The sequence below is a fragment of the Jaculus jaculus genome, chromosome 3, assembly GCF_020740685.1.
Source record: "Jaculus jaculus isolate mJacJac1 chromosome 3, mJacJac1.mat.Y.cur, whole genome shotgun sequence".
In the NCBI taxonomy this organism is placed as follows: Eukaryota; Metazoa; Chordata; class Mammalia; order Rodentia; family Dipodidae; genus Jaculus; species Jaculus jaculus.
In genome coordinates, this window is record NC_059104.1 from 97,583,587 (window position 1) to 97,603,436 (window position 19,850).

The 19,850-nt window shown below is 43.8% G+C and overlaps 1 protein-coding gene across 1 annotated transcript; it reads left to right on the forward strand.

Moving 5' to 3' along the window:
* The first annotated feature begins 779 nt into the window (after positions 1 to 779).
* LOC123459445 lies at positions 780 to 14,966 on the forward strand. The gene is made up of 6 exons (XM_045146069.1): positions 780 to 914; positions 4,486 to 4,625; positions 11,616 to 11,703; positions 12,922 to 12,972; positions 13,692 to 13,826; positions 14,693 to 14,966. The coding sequence occupies exons 1-6, from the start codon at positions 780 to 782 to the stop codon at positions 14,804 to 14,806; spliced, it is 663 nt and encodes a 220-aa protein (XP_045002004.1). The 3' UTR covers positions 14,807 to 14,966.
* The last annotated feature ends 4,884 nt before the right edge of the window (positions 14,967 to 19,850 follow it).

The following is a 19,850-nucleotide window of genomic DNA, read 5'->3' on the forward strand; positions in this document are numbered from 1 at the left end:
GGGTCCTCCTACCTGTGCCTCCCAGAGTGCTCAGATTAAAGGTGTGTGCCACCACACCAGGATTTAGTAATAGAACGTTCTGAAATGATGGAAAAGGTCTACCTCTGCGATCTGGTGTGGTTACCATAGTCATATTCAACTTTTTTCCTTTAATTTGACAGAAATAGGGGGTGGGTGAGAATGAGCATGGGCAGCACGCTAGGGCCTGTAGCCACTGCAAACAAATTCCAGACACACATGCCCCCTTGAGCATTTGGCTAATGTGGGTCCTGGGGAATTGAACCTGGTTCCTTTGGCTTTGCAGGCAAACACCTTAACCGCTAAGCCTTCCCTCCCGCCCACATTTGACTTTTAAGTACTTGAGATCTGAATTTTTCTGTGTCATCATATTTTAATGTTGTATAGCCACATATGCTTAGTAACCTTCATATTAGTGAAGCTATAGAGGCGGAGGCTGGACATGTAATTCAGTTGGTGGGGTTCTTGCTTGCTTAGCATGTGCAGAGCCTGGCTTTGATTCATAGCACTGCAAACTGGATGTGGTATAACATGCCCATAATCCCAGCACTCAGGAAGAGGAGGCAGGAGGGTCAGAAGTTCATAAGTTTTCTTGGTTACATAGGGGTTTGTGGTCAGCCAAGGATACATTACTCCTTGTCTCAAAAAAAAGAAAAAAAATCCTCAGGCACTTGATAGTGTTACTTTTGTTTAAATCAAAAATTGAACATATCTCATGTTTCTTTCTTTCTTTCTTTCCTCGCATTTCTTGTTAGGACAAAATGATGACAGAGAGAAGCCCATTGAAGGAGCGTTACCAAGAAGTCCTGGACAAGCAGAGGCAGGTGGAAAACCAACTCCAAGCGCAATTGAAGCAACTTCAGCAAAGGAGAGAAGAAGAAATGAAGAATCACCAGGTATTGTACTTCCTTCATTGAAGTTTTTGAGATGGGATGCTTAATGACTTGCATTCAATTCCCAGGGCCATAGAGAGAGAGAGACAGAGATACAGAAGTTACACCCAGTGGAAAATTCACCAAATGTTTTTTCTCATATGTAGAACCTTCTGTTTTTCTCCTTTCACTGGTGGTTGAAGTCTGAAGTCCATTATTAGTAAAAGCAGATCACAACTCCAGAACAAAGCCTCCTCCCTCCCGTGTTGTTCTTCCATGTCATTTGTAATTTTCCTGTCTTTTTATCCTGCCTCAACACACGGCTCCATAGTTTGCTGTGAGGCCAGGGGGGGATACATGAGATCCTGTCTCAAAAGAAATTTAAAATATGCAGATACTTTTATTCTAGCAGTCATATTATTAGGAGTCCATTCTGGAGATAATGTTTGTATCAAAGTGTTAACATGGAGAATATTAATTGTATATTGTAGTATTGTTTTAAAAATTACATGAGCGCCGGGCATGGAGGCACACGCCTTTAATCACAGCACTCAGGAGGCAGAGGTAGGAGCATCTCTGTGAGTTCAAGGCCACCCTAAGAACTACAGAGTGAGTTCCAGGTCAGCCTGGGCCAGAGTGAGACCCTATCTCAAAAAGCCAAAAAACAAAAAGATTAGACTAGACCCACTTGCATACGCTATACATAGCATGCACCTTATCACACCCATACTCTACATGTACCTATACAACACCCAGAAAAAAATAGATGTGGCAGTTTAAACAGATGTTGAACTTTAAGCAGAATGATTAGACAGCTTAGAGATATCCATATGATGGTATAGTGTGCAGTGATTTTTTAGTTATGTCCACAGTTATTGATATATAGTATGCTCATGAAAAGTGATAAAAACCAACATGCAAATTAAATACAAAATGATTTCATTAAAACAGGAAAAATGGTGCCAGGCAGGATGGCACACACCTTTAATCCCAGACTTGGGAGGCAGAGGTAGGAGGATCACCATGAGTTCAAGGGCACCCTGAGACCCTTCCTCAGTAACAGTAACAGTAATAAAGGCAGACGTGGTGATGCACACGTTTTATCCTAGCAATCCGGAGGGAGAGAGGTAGGAGGATCACCATGAGTTTGAGGCTACCCTGTGACTATATAGTCAATTCCTGGTCAGCCTGGGCTAGAATGAAACCCTACCTTGAAAACAACAACAATAATAATAATAAAATAGAGTAAAATGGAAAAATAAGAGGCCAGGTAGATGCTGTAAAGCAGTAAAAGACGCTTGCAAACCTGCTGGTCAAAGTTCAACTCCCCATCAACCACATAAAGCTGGATTTAAAATGGCACACATATCTGTGAGCTCAAGTTGCCTATGGCAAGGGGAGACAGAGCCAAGAGAAATTTGAAGCTTATGGGCCAGGTACACTGCCACATATACATATATACACATATCTCATATCCACCCACACATACATACAGGTACACAGAAATTTTTTAAAGCTTTTGATGTGGTTTTTTTGTTTTTTGTTTTTTGTGACCTTGAACTCACAGAGATCCTCCTTCCTCTGCCTCCTGAGTACTGGGATTAGAGGTGTGCACCACCACACCCAGCAAGTTTTTGTTTCTTTATTTGCAAACACTGGTACTGGCAAGGCAAACCCAGGTTGTTAGGCTTTGCAGGCAATCACCTTAACTGTGAAGCCATCACTCCAGTCCCAGATACACAGAATTTTTAAGAAACTTTCATTTATTTATTTTGCAATGGTGGTACGCAACTTTTTAAAATTTTTGTTTATGAGAGAGAGAGAGAATGTGCATTCCGGGGCCTCTAGCCAGTGCAAATGAACCCCAGATGCATGTGTCACCTTGTACATCTGGCTTATGTGGGTCCTGGGGAATAGAACCTGGGTCTTTAGGCGTTCCGGGCAATTGCTTTAATGGCTAAGCCATTTCTCCGCCCCATAATTTTTTTAAAAGGATGAAACGGCTGGGCATGGTGGTGCATGTCTTTAATCCCAGCACTGAGGAGGCATAGGTAGAAGGATCATTTTAAGTTCAAGGCCACCCTGAGACTGCATAGTGAATTTCAGGTCAGCTTGGCTAGAGTGAGACTCTCCCTTGGACAAAAAGATAAAATGAAGTATGGGTAGAGCTTAGTAATAGGACGGGTGCTTTTCATGTTCCTGGCCCTGGGTTTCATCCCTTGACAAAACAAGTTTTAAAACAAGCCAATACATCAGCAACCAAAACAGGCAACAAAATACATGGAGTCCGAGGCAATTAAAGGTGCTTGCCTGATGGTCGGGGTTTGGTTCCCCAGCACCCACACAAAGCCAGGTGCCAAGAGGCTCAGGCATCTGTGACCCCAGTGCACCTGTAACAGTGGGAGGCTGAGCCAGGAGAACCTAAAGCTTGCTTGTTGTGGCAAGGGACTCTCTCTCAAGAGCAGGTGGAACAGACACCTTGACGTTGTCTGCTGATCTCCACACATGCACTGTGGCATGTGCACACCCAGATACATACCCATACATGCATGCACAGGTAACTTTTTAAAAACACATATATAAATCTAGACATGTTTGTGTGAGAGTTGATAAATCGTGAAGTTGCACATTGGTTACCTTATGGGCTGGTGGTATGGAGCTGGGGTAATTGTGAGTTCTGTCACCTTTGTGGTGTTTGGCTTCTTACTACAAATATATGTGCATATATATTTATTTGTTTATCTTCTTACACAGAAAAAAAGAAAACATTAATCCCCTCCATATAATAAGCAGAGCCATAGCAAAACGAGATCCTATCTGTTGGATCCAGCGGTTGCTAGAATGCCATTCCTGGTACTATTGGCAATATTTAAACATCGGTCGGCACAATCCAATTTTGAACAGTGACCATTAGGACTTTCTCCTGGTGAGTTAAGTTAGTATTCCTCTAACTTTTTTCCAGAGGTCTGGTTACTTTTGGATCATCACATCAGATTCTTTCAGTTCAGTTTGAGCCCATAAAGGCAGTATGTAATTAATAGTTAGGTTTGGACTGGTGGGTCATGAATCACTTGAGAAGCTGAGGCAGGAGTGTTGCCGTAAGTTTGAGGTCAGTCTGGGTGACATTGAGTTCAAGGGCAGCCTGGGATAGATCCTGAAGCCCTGTCTCAAAAACAAATAAACAGCTTCCGGTTGTGATGGCAGCATAGGTACCACACCAAAGCAGCCTGGGGGGTGGGGAGGAAGCCAATAAAAACTCAGCAAAATACACACTTTTTCTAAAAAGTGAGGTGGGAGGATTTCTGTGAGTTTGAGGCCAACCTGAGACTCCATTGTAAACACAGTTCAGCCTGGGCTGGAGTGAGACCCTACCTTGAAAAGTCCCCCCCCCCCCAAAAAAAAAAAATGAATAGAAGAAAAACAAAAGTACCATTAGAGCTGGCTGGGGTGTAGTTTAGTGGTAGAGTTTCTCTAGCATGTATGAGGCCCTGGGCTTAAACTCCAGCATCACAAAAAAAATTCAAAGTAAAAACATTTTCATAATTAAAGAACTAACTTCTTTCCTCCTCTATTTGTGTGTGGCTGTGGGATTTAGGAGATACTCAAGGCTATTCAGGATGTGACCATAAAGTGGGAAGAAACCAAGAAGAAAATAGAGACAGAAAAGAAGGAGTTTTTGCAAAAGGAGCAGGACCTGAAAACTGAAATTGAGAACCTGTGTGAGAAAGGCAGAAGGTAAATAAATGATGCTTTAAAAATAAAACCCTGCAATGGACGTGTGTTTTTGGATGTAAGGGGCCGATGTATTCTGTGGTGCTTTTTTTTTATTTTATTTTATCTTATTTTATTATTTTTGGTTCATTTTGTTTGATTTTGAGATAGGGCCTCACTTTATCCTAGGCTGCCTTTGGAACTTACTCTGTAGCCTAGGTTGGCCTTGAATTCCCGGTGATCCTTCTACCTCAGTGGAGACTAAATGCATAAGCCATAAAACTAAATCCATTCTTTTTATTTGAAAAAGAAGCACACAAGTAATGATTTTCCAGTGGCTTGGTATTCTCAGTACCCTACGTTACACTTAATAAAGAAAAGTTCCAAAAGACAGTATCTGGAAATATTAAGGGGTTAGGGTTATAGCTCAGTGGTGGAAAACCCAAGAATACATTAGGACTGGGGTTAGTCCTTGATAGTCCCCCCACCTCCAAAAAGTCATATAGATAATGAGTTGGGGTGCAAGTATAATTAAGATTAGGGGGGTCGTTGGAGGGATGGCTTAACAGTTAAGGAGTTGGCCTGCAAAGCCAAAGGACCCAGGTTTGATTTCCCCAGGATGTAAGCAAAATGCACAAGATGGCACATGCATCTGGAGTTCATTTGCAGTGGCTGGAAGCCCTGGTGTGGCCGTTCTCTCTCTCTCTCTCTCTCTCTCTCTCTCTCTCACTCTCTCTTTCTATCTCTCTGTCTCCCTCCCTCCTTTTCCTCTTTCCCTCTGACAAATAAATAAAAATAATTTTTTTTAAATGATTTTTTTTTCAAGGTAGGGTCTCACTCTAGCCTAGACTTAGAATTCACTATGTAGTCTCAGGGTGGACTTAAACTCAAGGCAGTCTTCCTACGTTGGCCTCCAGAGTGCTGGGATTAAAGGTGTGTGCCACCACACCCACCCATATTCAGGAGTTTGATGTGGGCCAGATGTGGTATGCACAGCTTTAGTCCCACTGCTGGGGAGGCTGAGGTAGGAGGATTATGAGTTTCAGGCCACCGATGTGGTACAGAGTGAGCTTTAGGTCAGTGTGGGCTAGAGTGAGAGACCCTGTCTTTAAAAAAAAAAAAAAGAAGAAGAAAGAAAAGAAGATTTTGATGTGCATTTAACACTTAATGCACTTGCTTTATAACATGAAGGGTTTTTTGTTTGTTTTTTGTTTTTCAAGGTAGGGTCTCACTCTGGCTGAGTCTGACTAGAATTAACAATTAACTATGTAGTTTCAGGGTGGCCTTTTTTGTTTTGTTTTTTGAGGTATGGTCTCACTCTAGCTCAGGCTGACCTGCAATTCACTGTGTAGTTTAAAGATAGCCTTGAAATCATGGGTATCCTTCTACCGCTGCCTCCCAAGTGCTGGGATAAATGCATGCACCACCACACCTGGCTGTAAAGAGAGAGAGAGAGAAAACAAAACAGGCAGAGAGAGAGAGAGAAAGAATGGTGGCACCAGAACCTTTGTAAATGAACTGCAGGTGCATGCACTACTTTGTGCATCTTGTTTATATAGGTCCGGGGGAGTCAAATCTGTGTCCTTTGGCTTCACAGACAAGTGCCTTAACTGGTAAGCCATCTCTCTAGCCTGAAGGGGTTGTTTTTCGTTTGTTTGTTTTTTGAGGTAGGGTCTCAGTCTAGCCCAGGCTGACCTGGAATTTACTATGTAGTCTCAGGGTGGCTTTGAACTCAGTGCTCCTCTTACCTCTGCCTCCCAAGTGCTGGGATTAAAGGTGTGTGCCACCACACTCGGACAAGGTTGTTTTTTGTTTTTTAATTGACAACTTCCATAATTATATACAATATCCCATAGTAATTCCTTCCCCCCCACCCCTGCTTTCCCCTCTCCATCATATCCCCTTCCCCTCTCAATAAGTCTCACTTTTTATTTTGATGTCATGATAGTTTTCTCACATTATGATGGTCTTGTGTATGTAGTGTCAGGCACTGTGAGGTCATGGATATCCAGGCCATTTTATGTCTGGGGGAACACTTTTTAAGGAGTCCTACACTTTGGCTCTCATTCTTCCCGCCAGTTCTTCTGCAATGGACCCTGAGCCCCTGAAGGTGTGATTGAGATTCAGTGCTGAGCACTCCTCTGTCATATCTTCTCAGCACCATGGTGCCTTTTGAGTCATCCCAACGTCACTGCCCTCTGAAAAGAGAATGTTCTCTAACCAAAAGTGAGAGTAGCATTAATATATAGGTCTGAACATTAAGAGAAGTGCTTACAGGGCAGTTTGGTGAGCATAGTGTATACATGTAGCCAGACAGCAGCAGACATTACACCCCTAGGACTCATGACTTACCCCTGTTGTAGGTTTTCAGTTTCAGGGATATAGTCCTTCCCATGGAGTGTGCCTCCAGTCAAATTAAAGGGCAGTTGATTTTCCCCATAACAGACATTCCACTATTGCACCCATTGGCTCATTTGGCCTGGATGGCCAAATATAAGGCTGGCAGTGTCCACTGTAGAGTATCTCTACTGTTGATTTCTTTCCCATGGAACTGCATGCAGCATAGCTTTCTCCAGCTTTCTTTCAGCTGGTCTACATAGAGATGGTTTTTAGCTCAGCTCCAGCAGATTTTTCAGTGACCTTGCAGCCCAAGTATGTGGAGTCTTCAGCAATAGGGTCTTGCCATCTATTTCTTTTGGGAAGCCAAGGGCCTCTGCAATGGCCTGTAATGTTTTGGGGGGATCAGGGGCCTCCCTGGCCAACATCTCACAGAATGGTATCCCATCCCTGGCACTGCAAATTTACTACTATTAATCTACGGCTTCTGAGTGTTCTGTTGTCCCAAAAAGTAGGCTAGCTTCCATATGACTTAATTTATATCCTCTTAGATTTTGATTAGACCTCTCTAAGGGTTTTGGGTTTTGTTTGTTTTTGTGTTTTTCGAGGTAGGGTCTCACTCTAGCCCAGGCTGACCTGGAATTCACTATGTAGTCTTAGGCTAGCCTTGAACTTACAGTGATCCTCCTATCTCTGTCTCCCGAGTGCTGAGAGTAAAGACATGTACCACCATGCCCAGCTACATACTTATTTATTGAGATCTCAGCTGTTGAAAATAGGTAAGAATACTGAGTGAAAGTAACAAGCTTACTTGCTGAGTCATTCTCCAAATATGAAAGAAATTAACTGTGGAACCTCCACATTACTGAAGGACGACTGAGCCTGAGGAGGCTGAATGAGGAGGACGTGGGTCAGTTATCCATGGTGAGCATTTCCCAGCAGTTATGTATAGTTGCAGCTGTATGTTGTTGTGTCTGATGCTGACAAAGATCAGAACAACTTCGTCTTCCACGCAGCGTGACTTTTGCTGTTGTCTTCGCAGCTGCCACGGGAAGCTGAAGCAGAGGCATGGGAATGTAGCCATTTAGCACAAGCCACTTTAAAGAGGCGCCTTAAGAACAGATCTGTCATTTTGTATAATCCCTGTGACAGGTTGTGTTCTGTACCTCACTCTGTAGCTCAACCCCTCCTTGAATTTTTGGCCATTGCCCTACCTCAACATGATGAGATTGAAGGCATGTGCCACCATGCCTGTTCATAGTGTGCTCTTTTCACTCTTTACATACCTCTGACTATCTGATAGAATAGCTACAAGCGATGATTGATGCATTTTTAAGTTTTAATTGACAGCTTCCATAATCAAAGACAATAAATCATAATTCCCTCCCTACCCCCACTTGGAACCTCACAGATGTACCCTCCATCTTATCTCTCCCTATTTCAAGTAGTCTTTTATTTTGATGTCATCATCTTTTCCATTTATGAAGGTCTTGTGCAGGTAGTGCCAGGCACAGCAAGGTCGGGGATGTCCAGGCCATTTTGTGTCTGCAAGATTGCATTGTAATCAGTCCTACCCTTCTTTGGCTCTTGCATTCTTTCTGCCACCTCACCTGCAATGGATCTTGAGCCTTGGAAGGTGTGACTGAGATGTATCAGTGCTCAATGAAGAGCATTCCACTGTCACTTCTTCTCAGGACTATGGTGACTTTTGAGTCATGCCAGTGGTTACTGCTACAAGGAAAGCTTCTCTAGCCAAAAGTGAGAGTAGTGTTAATATATGTGTATCAACATTAAGGGGGCTGAAGAGATGGCTTAGCAGTTAGGGCGCTTTCCTGCACAGCGAAGGACCCAGGTTCGACTCTCCAGGACCCACATAAGTGAGATGCACGATGGGGCGCACATATCGGGAGTTCATTTGCAGTGGCTGGAGGCCCTGGTGCGCCCATTCTCTATCTCTACCTGCCTGTTTCTGTCTGTCTGTCTGTCTCTCTCTCTCAAATAAAACAAAATACTTTAACATTAAGAAAAGTGCTTATCAAGCCAGGTGTGGTGGCGCAGGCCTTTATTCCCAGCACGCGGGAGGCAGAGGTAGGAGGGTGACTGTGAGTTCGAGGCCACCCTGAGAGAACAGTGAATTCTAGGTCAGCCTTGACTAGAGTGAAACTCTACCTTGAAAAACTGAAAAATAAATAAATAAATTTTTAAAAGAAAGAAAAAAGTAAAGTGCTTATAGGGTACTTTGGTGGGCATGATATATATATTTAGCCAGACAAAAGCAGGTGTTATTCCCCTAGGGCTCATCATGACCTCCCTAGCCTTAAGTTTTTGAATAAGTTTTCACTACCAGGCTTGTATTCCCTCCCATAGAGTGGGTCTCCAGTCCAATTAGAGAACAGTTGGCTTCCCCCATAATATACATGTACAAGCCGCTATTGCACCATTTGGCACAGGATCGATGTAATTATTATGATCTGTGGTCTTAAAGGTACAATTTTTTTTTTCTTTCTTTCTGTTGCCTTTAGTTTCCTGTTTTGTTGAGAGGGGAGGTAGAGAGTAGTGGGAACCTGACATCCTGGTGTGGAGCAGGTGAGGTAGAATGTAATGGACAGGTTGTTCTTTCCTGAGCTTGGTCCCATTGGGTAGAAGAGGAAGCCCTCCCTCAGAGGAAAGAGCAACGCTGGGACTGAAAGAACAGGAGCTCCCTATAGGGGGAGGAGAGAGAGATGTACCTGGGCAGCAGGGTCCTCTGGATAAAAGTTCCATTTCGGGGCTGGGAGATAGCCAACTGGGTAAAGTACTTGAGGATCTGAGTTCAGTTCTGCAGAATGCACATAGAAAGACCTGGCACGGGCTCAACAGTTAAGGTGCTTGTCTTCAAAACCAAAGGACCCAGGTTCGATTTCCCCAGTAGCTGCATAAGCCAGATGCACAAAGGGGCACATGTGTCTGGAGTTCATTTGCAGTAGCTAGAGGCCCAGGTGTTCCCATTCTCTCTCTCTCAAATAAATAAATATAATATTAAAGGAATACCTGGCATTGTGGCATGTGCTTGCTATCTTAGCACTAGGAAGATGGAGATGGAATCTCTGGCTCACTGGCTAGCTAATCTATCCAAATCAGTAGGGTCTAGATTTGGCAAGGACCCTATTTCAGAGAATAAGTGCTATCAAGGAAGATACCCGATGTCTCCCTCTGGCTTCCACATGCACATACCCACACCCACCCACCCACACACACACACACAAGCCCCATTGGAGTGTGAAGCAGTGGCCCTGTTTGGTATGGACAACTGCATGCACACATGCTAGGTGGCCCCTCCTTACACCTGGCGAGACCCTACCAAAATAAACAACAACAAAAAAGAGACAGAGAATATTCCTTAGTGTTATACAACAAGGGAAGGAAAACAGTTCAAGCTGCTTTAATTTTGATTAATAAATTATTATTATTATTATTATTTTAAAGGAAAGGTTTCACTGTAGCTCAGGCTGACCTGGAATTCACTGTGTAGTCTCAGGCTGTCCTTGAACTTTCGGTGATCCTCCTACCTCTGCCTGCTGAGTGCTGGGATAAAGCGTGCGCCACCATACCCAGCTCAAGCTTCTTGTAAATTACAAGGTGAAAGCCTGGAGAGGTGGCTGAGCAGTTAAGGTGCTTGCCTGCAAAGCCTCAAAACCCAGGTTTGATTTCCCTAGTACTCAGGTAATGCCAAACTTACAATGTGGCACATTTGTCTGGAGATTTGTTTGCAGTAGCTAGAAAACCTCTTGTACCCCTTCTCTATTTGCCTCGTTCTCTCTCTCAAATAAATAAATAAATAGAATATTTTTAAAAATTAAGTTACAGGTTGGAGAGATTGTTTAGTGGTAAAGCCAGAGGACCTCAATTCGAATCCCTAGGACCCATGTACGCCAGATTCACAAGGTGGCACGTGCATCCGGAGTTTGTTTGCAGTGGTTGTAGGCCCTGGCACACACATCCTCTCTCTCTAATAAATAAATAAAATAAAATATAAAGTTGAGTTACAGGGCGAGAAGAGGGACAAAGTGGAGGATGGTAGCAGCTGCACAGCCATGAGCATTGGTAGACACCTGTCTGTGTTCATGTAGCCAGAACTGGCTTAACAAGTTGGGTTTGACCATGGCATCACACTGGCCTCCTGGCTCCAAATTCTTCCTGAAAGTGGCACAAATAGGCCTAAGGCACTCAGACACAAGGGGAGCCACATCATGGCAGGGAGGATCACAAACACATACCTGGGCACCAACATGCCATCCTAGCTCCCACAGCTCTCCTTGCCATTGCCAGCTCCTAGAATTACCCCTGTTGGAGCTGAAGGGAATGGGCCAGGCTTCTTCCTGTAACCACTAGGAGAAGATGGGAAGTTGGAATGGATCAGCTATACCAAGAGCAGAGGCCATTTCGTGGCCACGAAGACTGGGAGACACACGTACAAACAGGTGGCCCTGGTGACATAGAGAATGCTAGGCCTTGCACAGATAGAAGCAGAGGATCTGAGACTGTTGAGGTGTGATAGGCCCCCAGGTTCTGTCTGTGGCCTTGGTCCTAGCTGTTGCCAGCTTGGCTAGTCTTATTCATGGAGAGTTCCCATGGCTGCAAGGTCACCAAGCCTGTGGTAACTATCTGCAACATATTTTTTCTGTCTTCTCCTGGCAGCTTAACGTCCAGGTGGACACAGGAAGCAGTAACTTTGTGGTGGACGCTGCCCCCCACGTTTTCTGCATGGCTACCACCAGAGGCTGCTGTAAGTCCTGGGGAAAGCTGGGCATGGGAGACTTTCTTTTCTGAACAGAGTGAGAGGATGGAAAATAACTGCCTGCTGGGGAAGGGAAAGGAAAAGGAGTGGGTAACTTGAAGCAGCATAATTGGCATATTATAGGAAAGGATAAGTAGAGGGGCAGTTAAAAAGTAGAAGGTTGCAGACCACTGACTCCCGGAGAGGGGCCAGGAGGCATTTCATTCTAACAGGCTTCAGTGGTTAGTTATCTCCTGTGCTGTGTTCTCACTCAGAGGCCACTCTGGGTGACTTTGCACGGATTAAACATTCGAAGGCCTGGGTGTGGTGGTACACACCTGCAATCCTAGTCCTTGGGAGACTGAGGGCAAGATTGCTGAGGTTTCCTGGGCTGTCAGAAGACCCTATTTCAAAGAGCAGCCCCCCTCAAAAAAAAAAAAAAAGATGCAAAAGCTGGGCTGGAGAGATGGCTTAGACATTAAGGTGTTTGCCTGCAAAGCCAAAGGACCTTTGGTTCGATTTCCCAGGACCCACGTAAACCAGATGTACAAGGGGGTTCATGTGTCTGGAGTTGTTTTTTTTTTTTTTTGCAGTGGATGGAGGCCCTGGTACATACCCATTCTCTCTTTCTCTCTGCCTCTCTCTCTGTGTGCGTGTGTGTTTGCTTCTTTCCCTCTCTTAATGTCTCAAATAAAATAATATTTTTTTGTTTACTTTTACTTACTTGAGAGTGCCACAGAGAATGAGCACACCACGGCCTGCAACTACTACATGTGAACTCCAGATGTGTGCACCACCCTGAGCATCTGGCATTTCTAAGCACTGGGGAATAGAGCCTTGAACTGGGGTTCTTAGGTTTCACAGGCAAGTGCTTAAATGCTAGGCCATCTCTCTAGCCCCCAGTTAAAAAAAATTATTTTTAAGATGCAAAGGAGGAATCTTCCCTTACTTCTTGGACCTGTATCAGGGACCATAGGCTAAACTATCTCCTCCAGGTACCGCCCCAAGTCCTATTAGCTGGGTTCACCTCGGTGGTGGGGGAGCAGGGGTGACAATGATCTGGAGGGCTCCTTAGCAGTAAAAGCAGGGTGAGGTAGTGGTGAGTGGACATCTAATGCTGGAGGCATCTCCGTACGAAGACGTGAAGAAGGATGGAGCCTTAGACCCCAATCTTTAACTTCTAGGGGGGAAAAAGCCCACCTTCATATTTCCCCTTTCCCTGTCTAGGGACACAGGGAGGATGGCGTGGCCAAGATCAGTGAAAGGGATTCATTCCAGGTCTGTATCCATGCCCTGCATAGTGGCGTGGTTAAACACAGCCAGAGCATCTCATGTTGACAGGCATGTTTTACTTCTGGTGTTCAACACCTGCCTACTCAGATGGAAAAAGAGCATGGGCATGCCAGGGGCGCCTTTGTGCATCTGGCTTATGTAGGTCCTGGGAAATAGATCCTCAAACCAGAGTCCTTAGGTTTCAAAGGCAAACGACTTAACCGCTAAGCCATTTCCCTAGGCCTTTTTTTGGTCTTATTTTCGAGGTAGAGTCTGGCAGCTAGCCTAGAATTCACTATGTAGTCTCAGTGTGGCCTCAAACTCATGGCAATCCTGTTCCTCCCAAGTGCTGGAATTAAAGGCATGTACCACCATGCCCAGCCTCATATTATGTATTTATTTATGTATTTTTTTTTTTTTGGACAATGTTGAATGAATCTCCAGCAAGCAGAGAAATGAAACAGAAGCATATAACCAATTCATTCAACATTTATTGTGCTAGCTTGGTCTTAAATAACTTTCTACCCAAGCCTTTGTAATAAATAATCCTGGCTGTCTTCCCTTGAACATGTCTAAGAATTTAGAAATTCCCATGGGCCCTGATGGGATTAGAAGACATGGATGGGTCCAGTGTAGAGGGCCTTGCCACTGCAACCTTACTGCTTAGTTTTGAGTGGCCTGTTGGTCTGTTCTAGGACACAGATGCCTGCCTCTTTTTCTCTTAGATCATTGGGGGTATCGACCATTCACTGTACACAGGCAGTCTCTGGTACACACCCATCCGGCGGGAGTGGTATTATGAGGTGATCATTGTACATGTGGAAATCAATGGACAAGATCTAAAAATGGATTGCAAGGAGGTAAGAAAACAGAAGGGGAGTCAAGTGGGGGAGAAGAGGCTGGCCCATGGAGTGAGGGAGGACCTTGCAAAAGAGGTTGGGAGGACAGAGTCATGGGACCTGTGAAGAGCTCAGTTTTGGATTTAAAGTCAGAACCCTAATGAACACACTGAACAGGCCCTGAGGTGTAGGGCCAGGGTCTGACAGAGCATTTTCAGAGACCACAAAGCTTACATTTTAGAGATGAAAACAGCATGGAACTAATTCCTGTTGGCTCTAAATTACTGCCTTACTTCATAACGTTGGACACGTCATTTGTGGGCAACACCATAAGTCAGAGTGAAGTCCCCAAGATCTGGAATTGACTTTGGCTCTGTCATTTCTAGTATTATGTGTCTATTTCCTTTTGTACAGAACAGAGCTTGTCCACATTGTGGAGGTCATAAACCTTCCAAGGAGCTAATCTCTGGGGTTGGCAGTATATGACAAGTGCTAATCATTTGTCTCCTTCCCTAGATTCTATGCATGCTAAATTAGAACAAATTGAAAATTAAAGACATTATATTAAGGCATGTTTACTTTAGATTTGCAGAATACCTGCACACCAAAATGATAACAGTTAACATTTCCTGAGTATCTTTTATCTGCCTGGCACCATTCTTAATTATTTTCAATATGTTGATGTATTGAATCCTTATGATAACCTCAGAAGTAGGTGCCATTATCATCATTTTAGAGAGGTGGAGATTGATGTATAGAAGTAAAGTAACTTGCTCAAGGAAGCACGTGTACAAAGGGCCAAGCTGAGGTTTTAATCCCAGCAAGACCCGCAGCTGTTGGAGCCTGGCACCACCACAGCTCTTCTCATCCTTTCCTCCCCTTCCTAGTACATCTATGACAAGAGCATCGTGGACAGTGGCACCACCAACCTTCGTTTACCTAAGAAGTGTTTGAAGCTGCAGTCAAGTCCATCAAGGCAGCCTCCTCGGTCAGTGGACTAAGAATGACACAGTATCAGGAAATCAGTGAGACACACATTCTTCAGCAAGCCAAGATGTCTGCACTTCGACCTTCCACTCAGAGCTCTTAAAACCTGTGCTTTATTGATGTGTGGTTCACCATACAATCCCCCAGTGCAGCTTTTTTTTTTTTCTTTTGAGATAAGGAAGGCTCAGTTTAGGTACAGATGATTGGGCTTCTGTGTGAGAAGGAAAAAACTCAGTAGCAGAGGCCAGTAAGCTAAATACGAGATACAAAGGGAAGAGAAGGGAAGGGAGGAGGTACTTAATAGGTTGGTATTGTATATATGTAAGTAGAAGAATAGATTAATGGGGGTGAAAAGGCCCAAAGTGAGGTCAGGGGAGGAGATTGAGTAAAGGAAATGTGGAGGAAGTGCTAGTCACAATCGGAGAGGATATAAATAAATCAAATGGTATCCTTCAGTTTTGGACAATGGAACGCTCAGGAGCCATATATTGTTGCTAGAAGATTTTCAGTGCCAGGGATGGGATACCTTCCAGTGAGATGTTGGCCAGGGAGGTCCCTGATGCCCCAAAAACATTATAGGTCATTGCCGAGGCCCTTGGTTTGCCACCAGGAATAGATGGTAAGACCCTGTTGCTGAAGACTCCACATACTTGGTCTGCAAGGCCACTGAGAAATCCTGCTGGAACTAAGCTGATAACCTCCTCCATGCAGACCAACTGACAGAAAGCTGGAAGAAGCCATTCTACCTGTAGTTCAATGGGAGAAAGAGATACCACCAGTGAAGATACTCAACAGTGGACACTGCAAGCCTTGTCATTGCCGAGCCAGACCAAATGAGCCAGTGGGTGCAATAGTGGCACGGCTGTCATGGTGGACACCAACTGCCCTCCAGTTGGACTGGAGGCCTGCTCCAAGGGAGGGAATACATCCCTGATACTGAAAACTTAAAACAGGGATAGTCATGAGCCCTAGGGTTGTAACATCTGCTGATGTCTGGATACGTGTATATACTATGCATATCAAACTGCCCAGTAAGCACTTCTTCATATGCATACCCATATATTAATGTTACTCTCACTTTGGATAGAGAATCTTCTCTTTTCAGATGGCAGTGACCTTGGGACAACTCAGAAGGTATCATGGTGCTGGAAAGAAGTAACTAGATTACAGAGTAACATCTCGATCACACCTTCCAAAGCTCAGGGTCTAATGCGGAAGAGGTGGCGGAAAGAATGTAAGAGCCAGAGGAAGGGTTCGACTCCTTACATCGTGCTCCCTCCAGACAAAAATTTGCCCTTGATATCCAAGACCTCATAGTGCCTGACCCTACCTACACAAGACCATCATAAGAGGAGGGAAGGATCATGGCATCCAAATACAGAAGAGACTTACTGAGATGGGGAGTGGATGTGATGGAGAGTGGAATTTCAAAGAGGAAAAGGGGGGAAGGGAGGCTATTACCATGGGATATTTTTAATTTTCATTTATTTATTTATTTGAGAGCGACAGACACAGAGAGAAAGATAGAGGGAGAGAGAGAGAATGGGCGCGCCAGGGCTTCCAGCCTCTGCAAACGAACTCCAGACGCATGCGCCCCCTTGTGCATCTGGCTAACATGGGACCTGGGGAACCCAGCCTTGAACCGGGGTCCTTAGGCTTTACAGGCAAGTGCTTAACCGCTAAGCCATCTCTCCAGCCATGGGATATTTTTTATAATCATGGAAAATGTTTAATAAAATTGAGAGAAAAGAAACAACCAAAAACAGTTGATAGGGGGAAAGGATTTACTTTGGCTTATCCTCTCTAGGGGAAGCTTCCTGACTGCAGGTGAAAGGTGATAGAGCAAAGGCCGACCATCACCTCCTTGGCAACAGCACCAGCAGGAGTGTGAGCTGACTAACTGTTAAGCTAGGGCCACAAACCTCAAGTTCCCAATGCAAACAGCTAATCCAGTCTCTCTTATTTTTTTTTCTTTTAAATTTTTGGTATGTTCTTCCTCTGCCCAGGATTCACTATGTAGTCTCAGCCTGGCCTAAAACTCACAGTGATCCTCCTACCTCTTCCTCCTGAGTGCTGGGATTAAAGGCATGTGCCACCAATCTTGGCTTTTTTTTTTTTTTTTTTTTTTTTTTTAATAATCTTTTGGTAGGGTCTTGCTCTATCCCAGAATGACTAGGAATTCACTATGGAGTCTCAGGGTGGCCTCAAATAGCAATCCTAGACTTCCACCTCTTGAGTGCTGGGATTAAAGATGTGCACTACTACGCCCAGCCTGACCCAGCCTCCATAGTGGCAAGGGTTTCCAGCTAGATTGCCATGGTAATAGCTGAGTTTTGTTTGAATAAGGGGCTAGCTTTTTAATATAGTGTAATATTTTTGTTTATTTTCAAGGAGGGTGGGAGAGGAAGAGAATAGGCACACCAAAGCCTTTTGCTGCTGCAAAAAACCTAGATTTTAGTCAGGCTTGCTATAATGCTAGCTATCTGTAAAGTGTGGCTGGAGGATTTCAAGTTCAAGGCCTGCCTGAGCTATGAAATCAGCTTAAGCCAGTCTGATCAACACAGAGAGACCTTGTCTTGGAACTGAAGATACGGTTCAGTGGTAAAAAGCACTTGCTTGCAAAGACTAATGGCCCAGTTTCAATTCCTGAATACCCACATAAAATCAGATGTACAAAGAAGCACATGTGTCTGGAGTTCCTGGCATGTCTATTCTCTCTCAAATAAATGAATAAAGAAGAGATAACCCATCTCAAAATTAAGTAATAAGTTTGGGATATATGTCATCTGTATAGTACATGCTAGCATATGTGAGGCCCCAGGTTCAATCTCCAGTACACAAAAATACACTCTTAAAATTTAACAGATTTCAAGCAGGGCAGTGGCCCACACCTTTAAGCCCAGCACTCTGGGTGCAGATGTCAGAGGAGTGCCATGAGTTCAAGGCCACCCTGAGATTCCATAGTGAACTCCAGGTCAGCCTGGACTAGAATGAATCCCTATCTTGAAAAACAAAAAAAAAAAACAAAAAAAAATTGAACAGATTTTAACATAGCAGCACAAAAAGTTCTTGTATGCTGTTTCCGATTCTACTATGTAACTAAGCCTTAAGAAACATCACTTGATAAGTTTTACAGAGGTATTTTCAAAAATCCATAGTACAGAATTAAATAGTTCAAAAACTATTAAAAAAAAACTACTCCCTACCTTTCTAATTTAGGTACTGTACTTTTCTTCATATACTTCATAAACTCTTTTGCAATTGATTAAATGCAAAAGTAGGCAGGGAAAATTAAGGTCCATCCTTTAGAGATTTATAAACATCTAAACAGTGGGGGATAAGGACAGGTTCAGTGGCTAAAATACTATTCAAGCCTGGGTACCACAGTGTGATCCTCAGACCCATGTACAAAGTCAGAAGCTGGTGTGTGGTCTTCTGTAGTCCTGGCATCCAAACTGAGCTGGGAAGTGAAGATAGAATTTTCTGTTAACTCTCAGGGAGCACAGCAGAAAGAACACAGCAAAGCAAGAGGAGAGAAATCCTTCCTCAAATGAGGTGGACTATTGAGAGCAGACACAGTTCTCCTCTGACCTCCAAACATGCACTGTGGCATGTGTGCTACACAACTGAACATCTGTACACAGGGTCATATATACACATACATTCCAATAAATAATTTTAAAAAGTCTAAACAGTGTTATTCTACTAAGTAAGTTGACTTAAAGATTGGAAAGTACTTTTTCATTAGGCTATGTTAACACAGCCAGGCATGGTATCACACACCTTTAATTCCAGCACTTGGGAGGCTGTGGTAGAGAGATCTCTGAGTTCCAGGCCACCCTGAGACTACATAGTGAATTCTAGGTCAGCTTGAGCTACAGTGGACACCCTACCTAGAAAAACCAGAAGGAAAAATGCATTAAAACATACATTGTAGTGTGTGTATGTGTATTACTGTTACTGAAAGGTCTCGCTCTACTCCATGCCGACCTGGAATACTCTATGTGGTCTCAAGGTGGCCTCAAACTTATCGCAATCTTCTTAGCTTTTTGTCTCTGCTGGGATTAAAGGAGTGTGTCACTACTCTCAGCCTTTTTTTTTAAATTATTATTGTTTTAAACTTTATTTTTAATTATTTATTTGAGAGAGAAAGAGGCAGTGAGAGGGGGAGAGAAAAAGGGCACACCAGGGCCTCCAGCCACTGCAAACTTCAGACACATGCGCCTCCTTGTCAATCAAACCAGGGTCCTTTGGCTTTGCAGGCAAGTGCCTTAACCACAAGCCATCTCTCCAGACCTAGCTTCCTTTTTGAAATTTTCATTAATTGGGGGGAGAGGGACACAAGGCAGAGATAAAGGGCATGCCATCTAATCACTAATCTAATCTCTAATCGCTGCAAACAAAATCCAGACACATGCACCACCTTGTGCATCTGGATTACATGGGTACTAGGGAATCAACCTGGCTCTGTAGGCTTAGCAGGCAAGTGCTTTAACCATTAAGCCGTCTGCCCAACCCTGTATTCTAGATTTCTATGGGTCTTGGGGAACTGAACCTGGGCTGACAGCTTTTGCAAAGAAGAACCTTTAACCACTGTGCCATCTCCCCAGACCCAGTTTTTGTATGTATGTATGTATCTATCTATCTGTCATCCATCTATCTATCTATCTGTGTATGTATGTATGTATCTATCTATCTATCTATCTTATCTATCTATCTATCTATCTATCTATCTATCTATCTACCTACCTACCTACCTACCTACCTACCTACCTACCTACTTATTTATTTGAGACAGAGAGAAGGAGAGAGTGACAGAGAAAATGGGCACGCCAGGGCCTCCAGCCACTGCAAACTAACTTCAGATGCATGGGCCACCTTGTGTATCTGCCCTACATGTGACCTGGAGAATTGAACATGTATCCTTAGGCTTCACAGGCATGTGCCTTAACCACTAAGCCATCTCTCCAGACCTAGTTTATTTATTTAGAGAGGCTTTTATTTTGTTCTGGCCTCTAATTATTACAACAGTTTTTTTTTTTTCTGGTCCTGCTTTGA

Bases quoted from the DNA above. Each gene is read 5' to 3' on its own strand.
- LOC123459445 (XM_045146069.1), top strand. From the start codon at position 780: ATGATGACAGAGAGAAGCCCATTGAAGGAGCGTTACCAAGAAGTCCTG. The intron at 915-4,485 runs GTATTGTACTTC...TGTGGGATTTAG, and splicing joins AAGAAATGAAGAATCACCAG to GAGATACTCAAGGCTATTCA. The intron at 11,704-12,921 runs GTAAGTCCTGGG...TTCCCTGTCTAG, and splicing joins GGCTACCACCAGAGGCTGCT to GGACACAGGGAGGATGGCGT.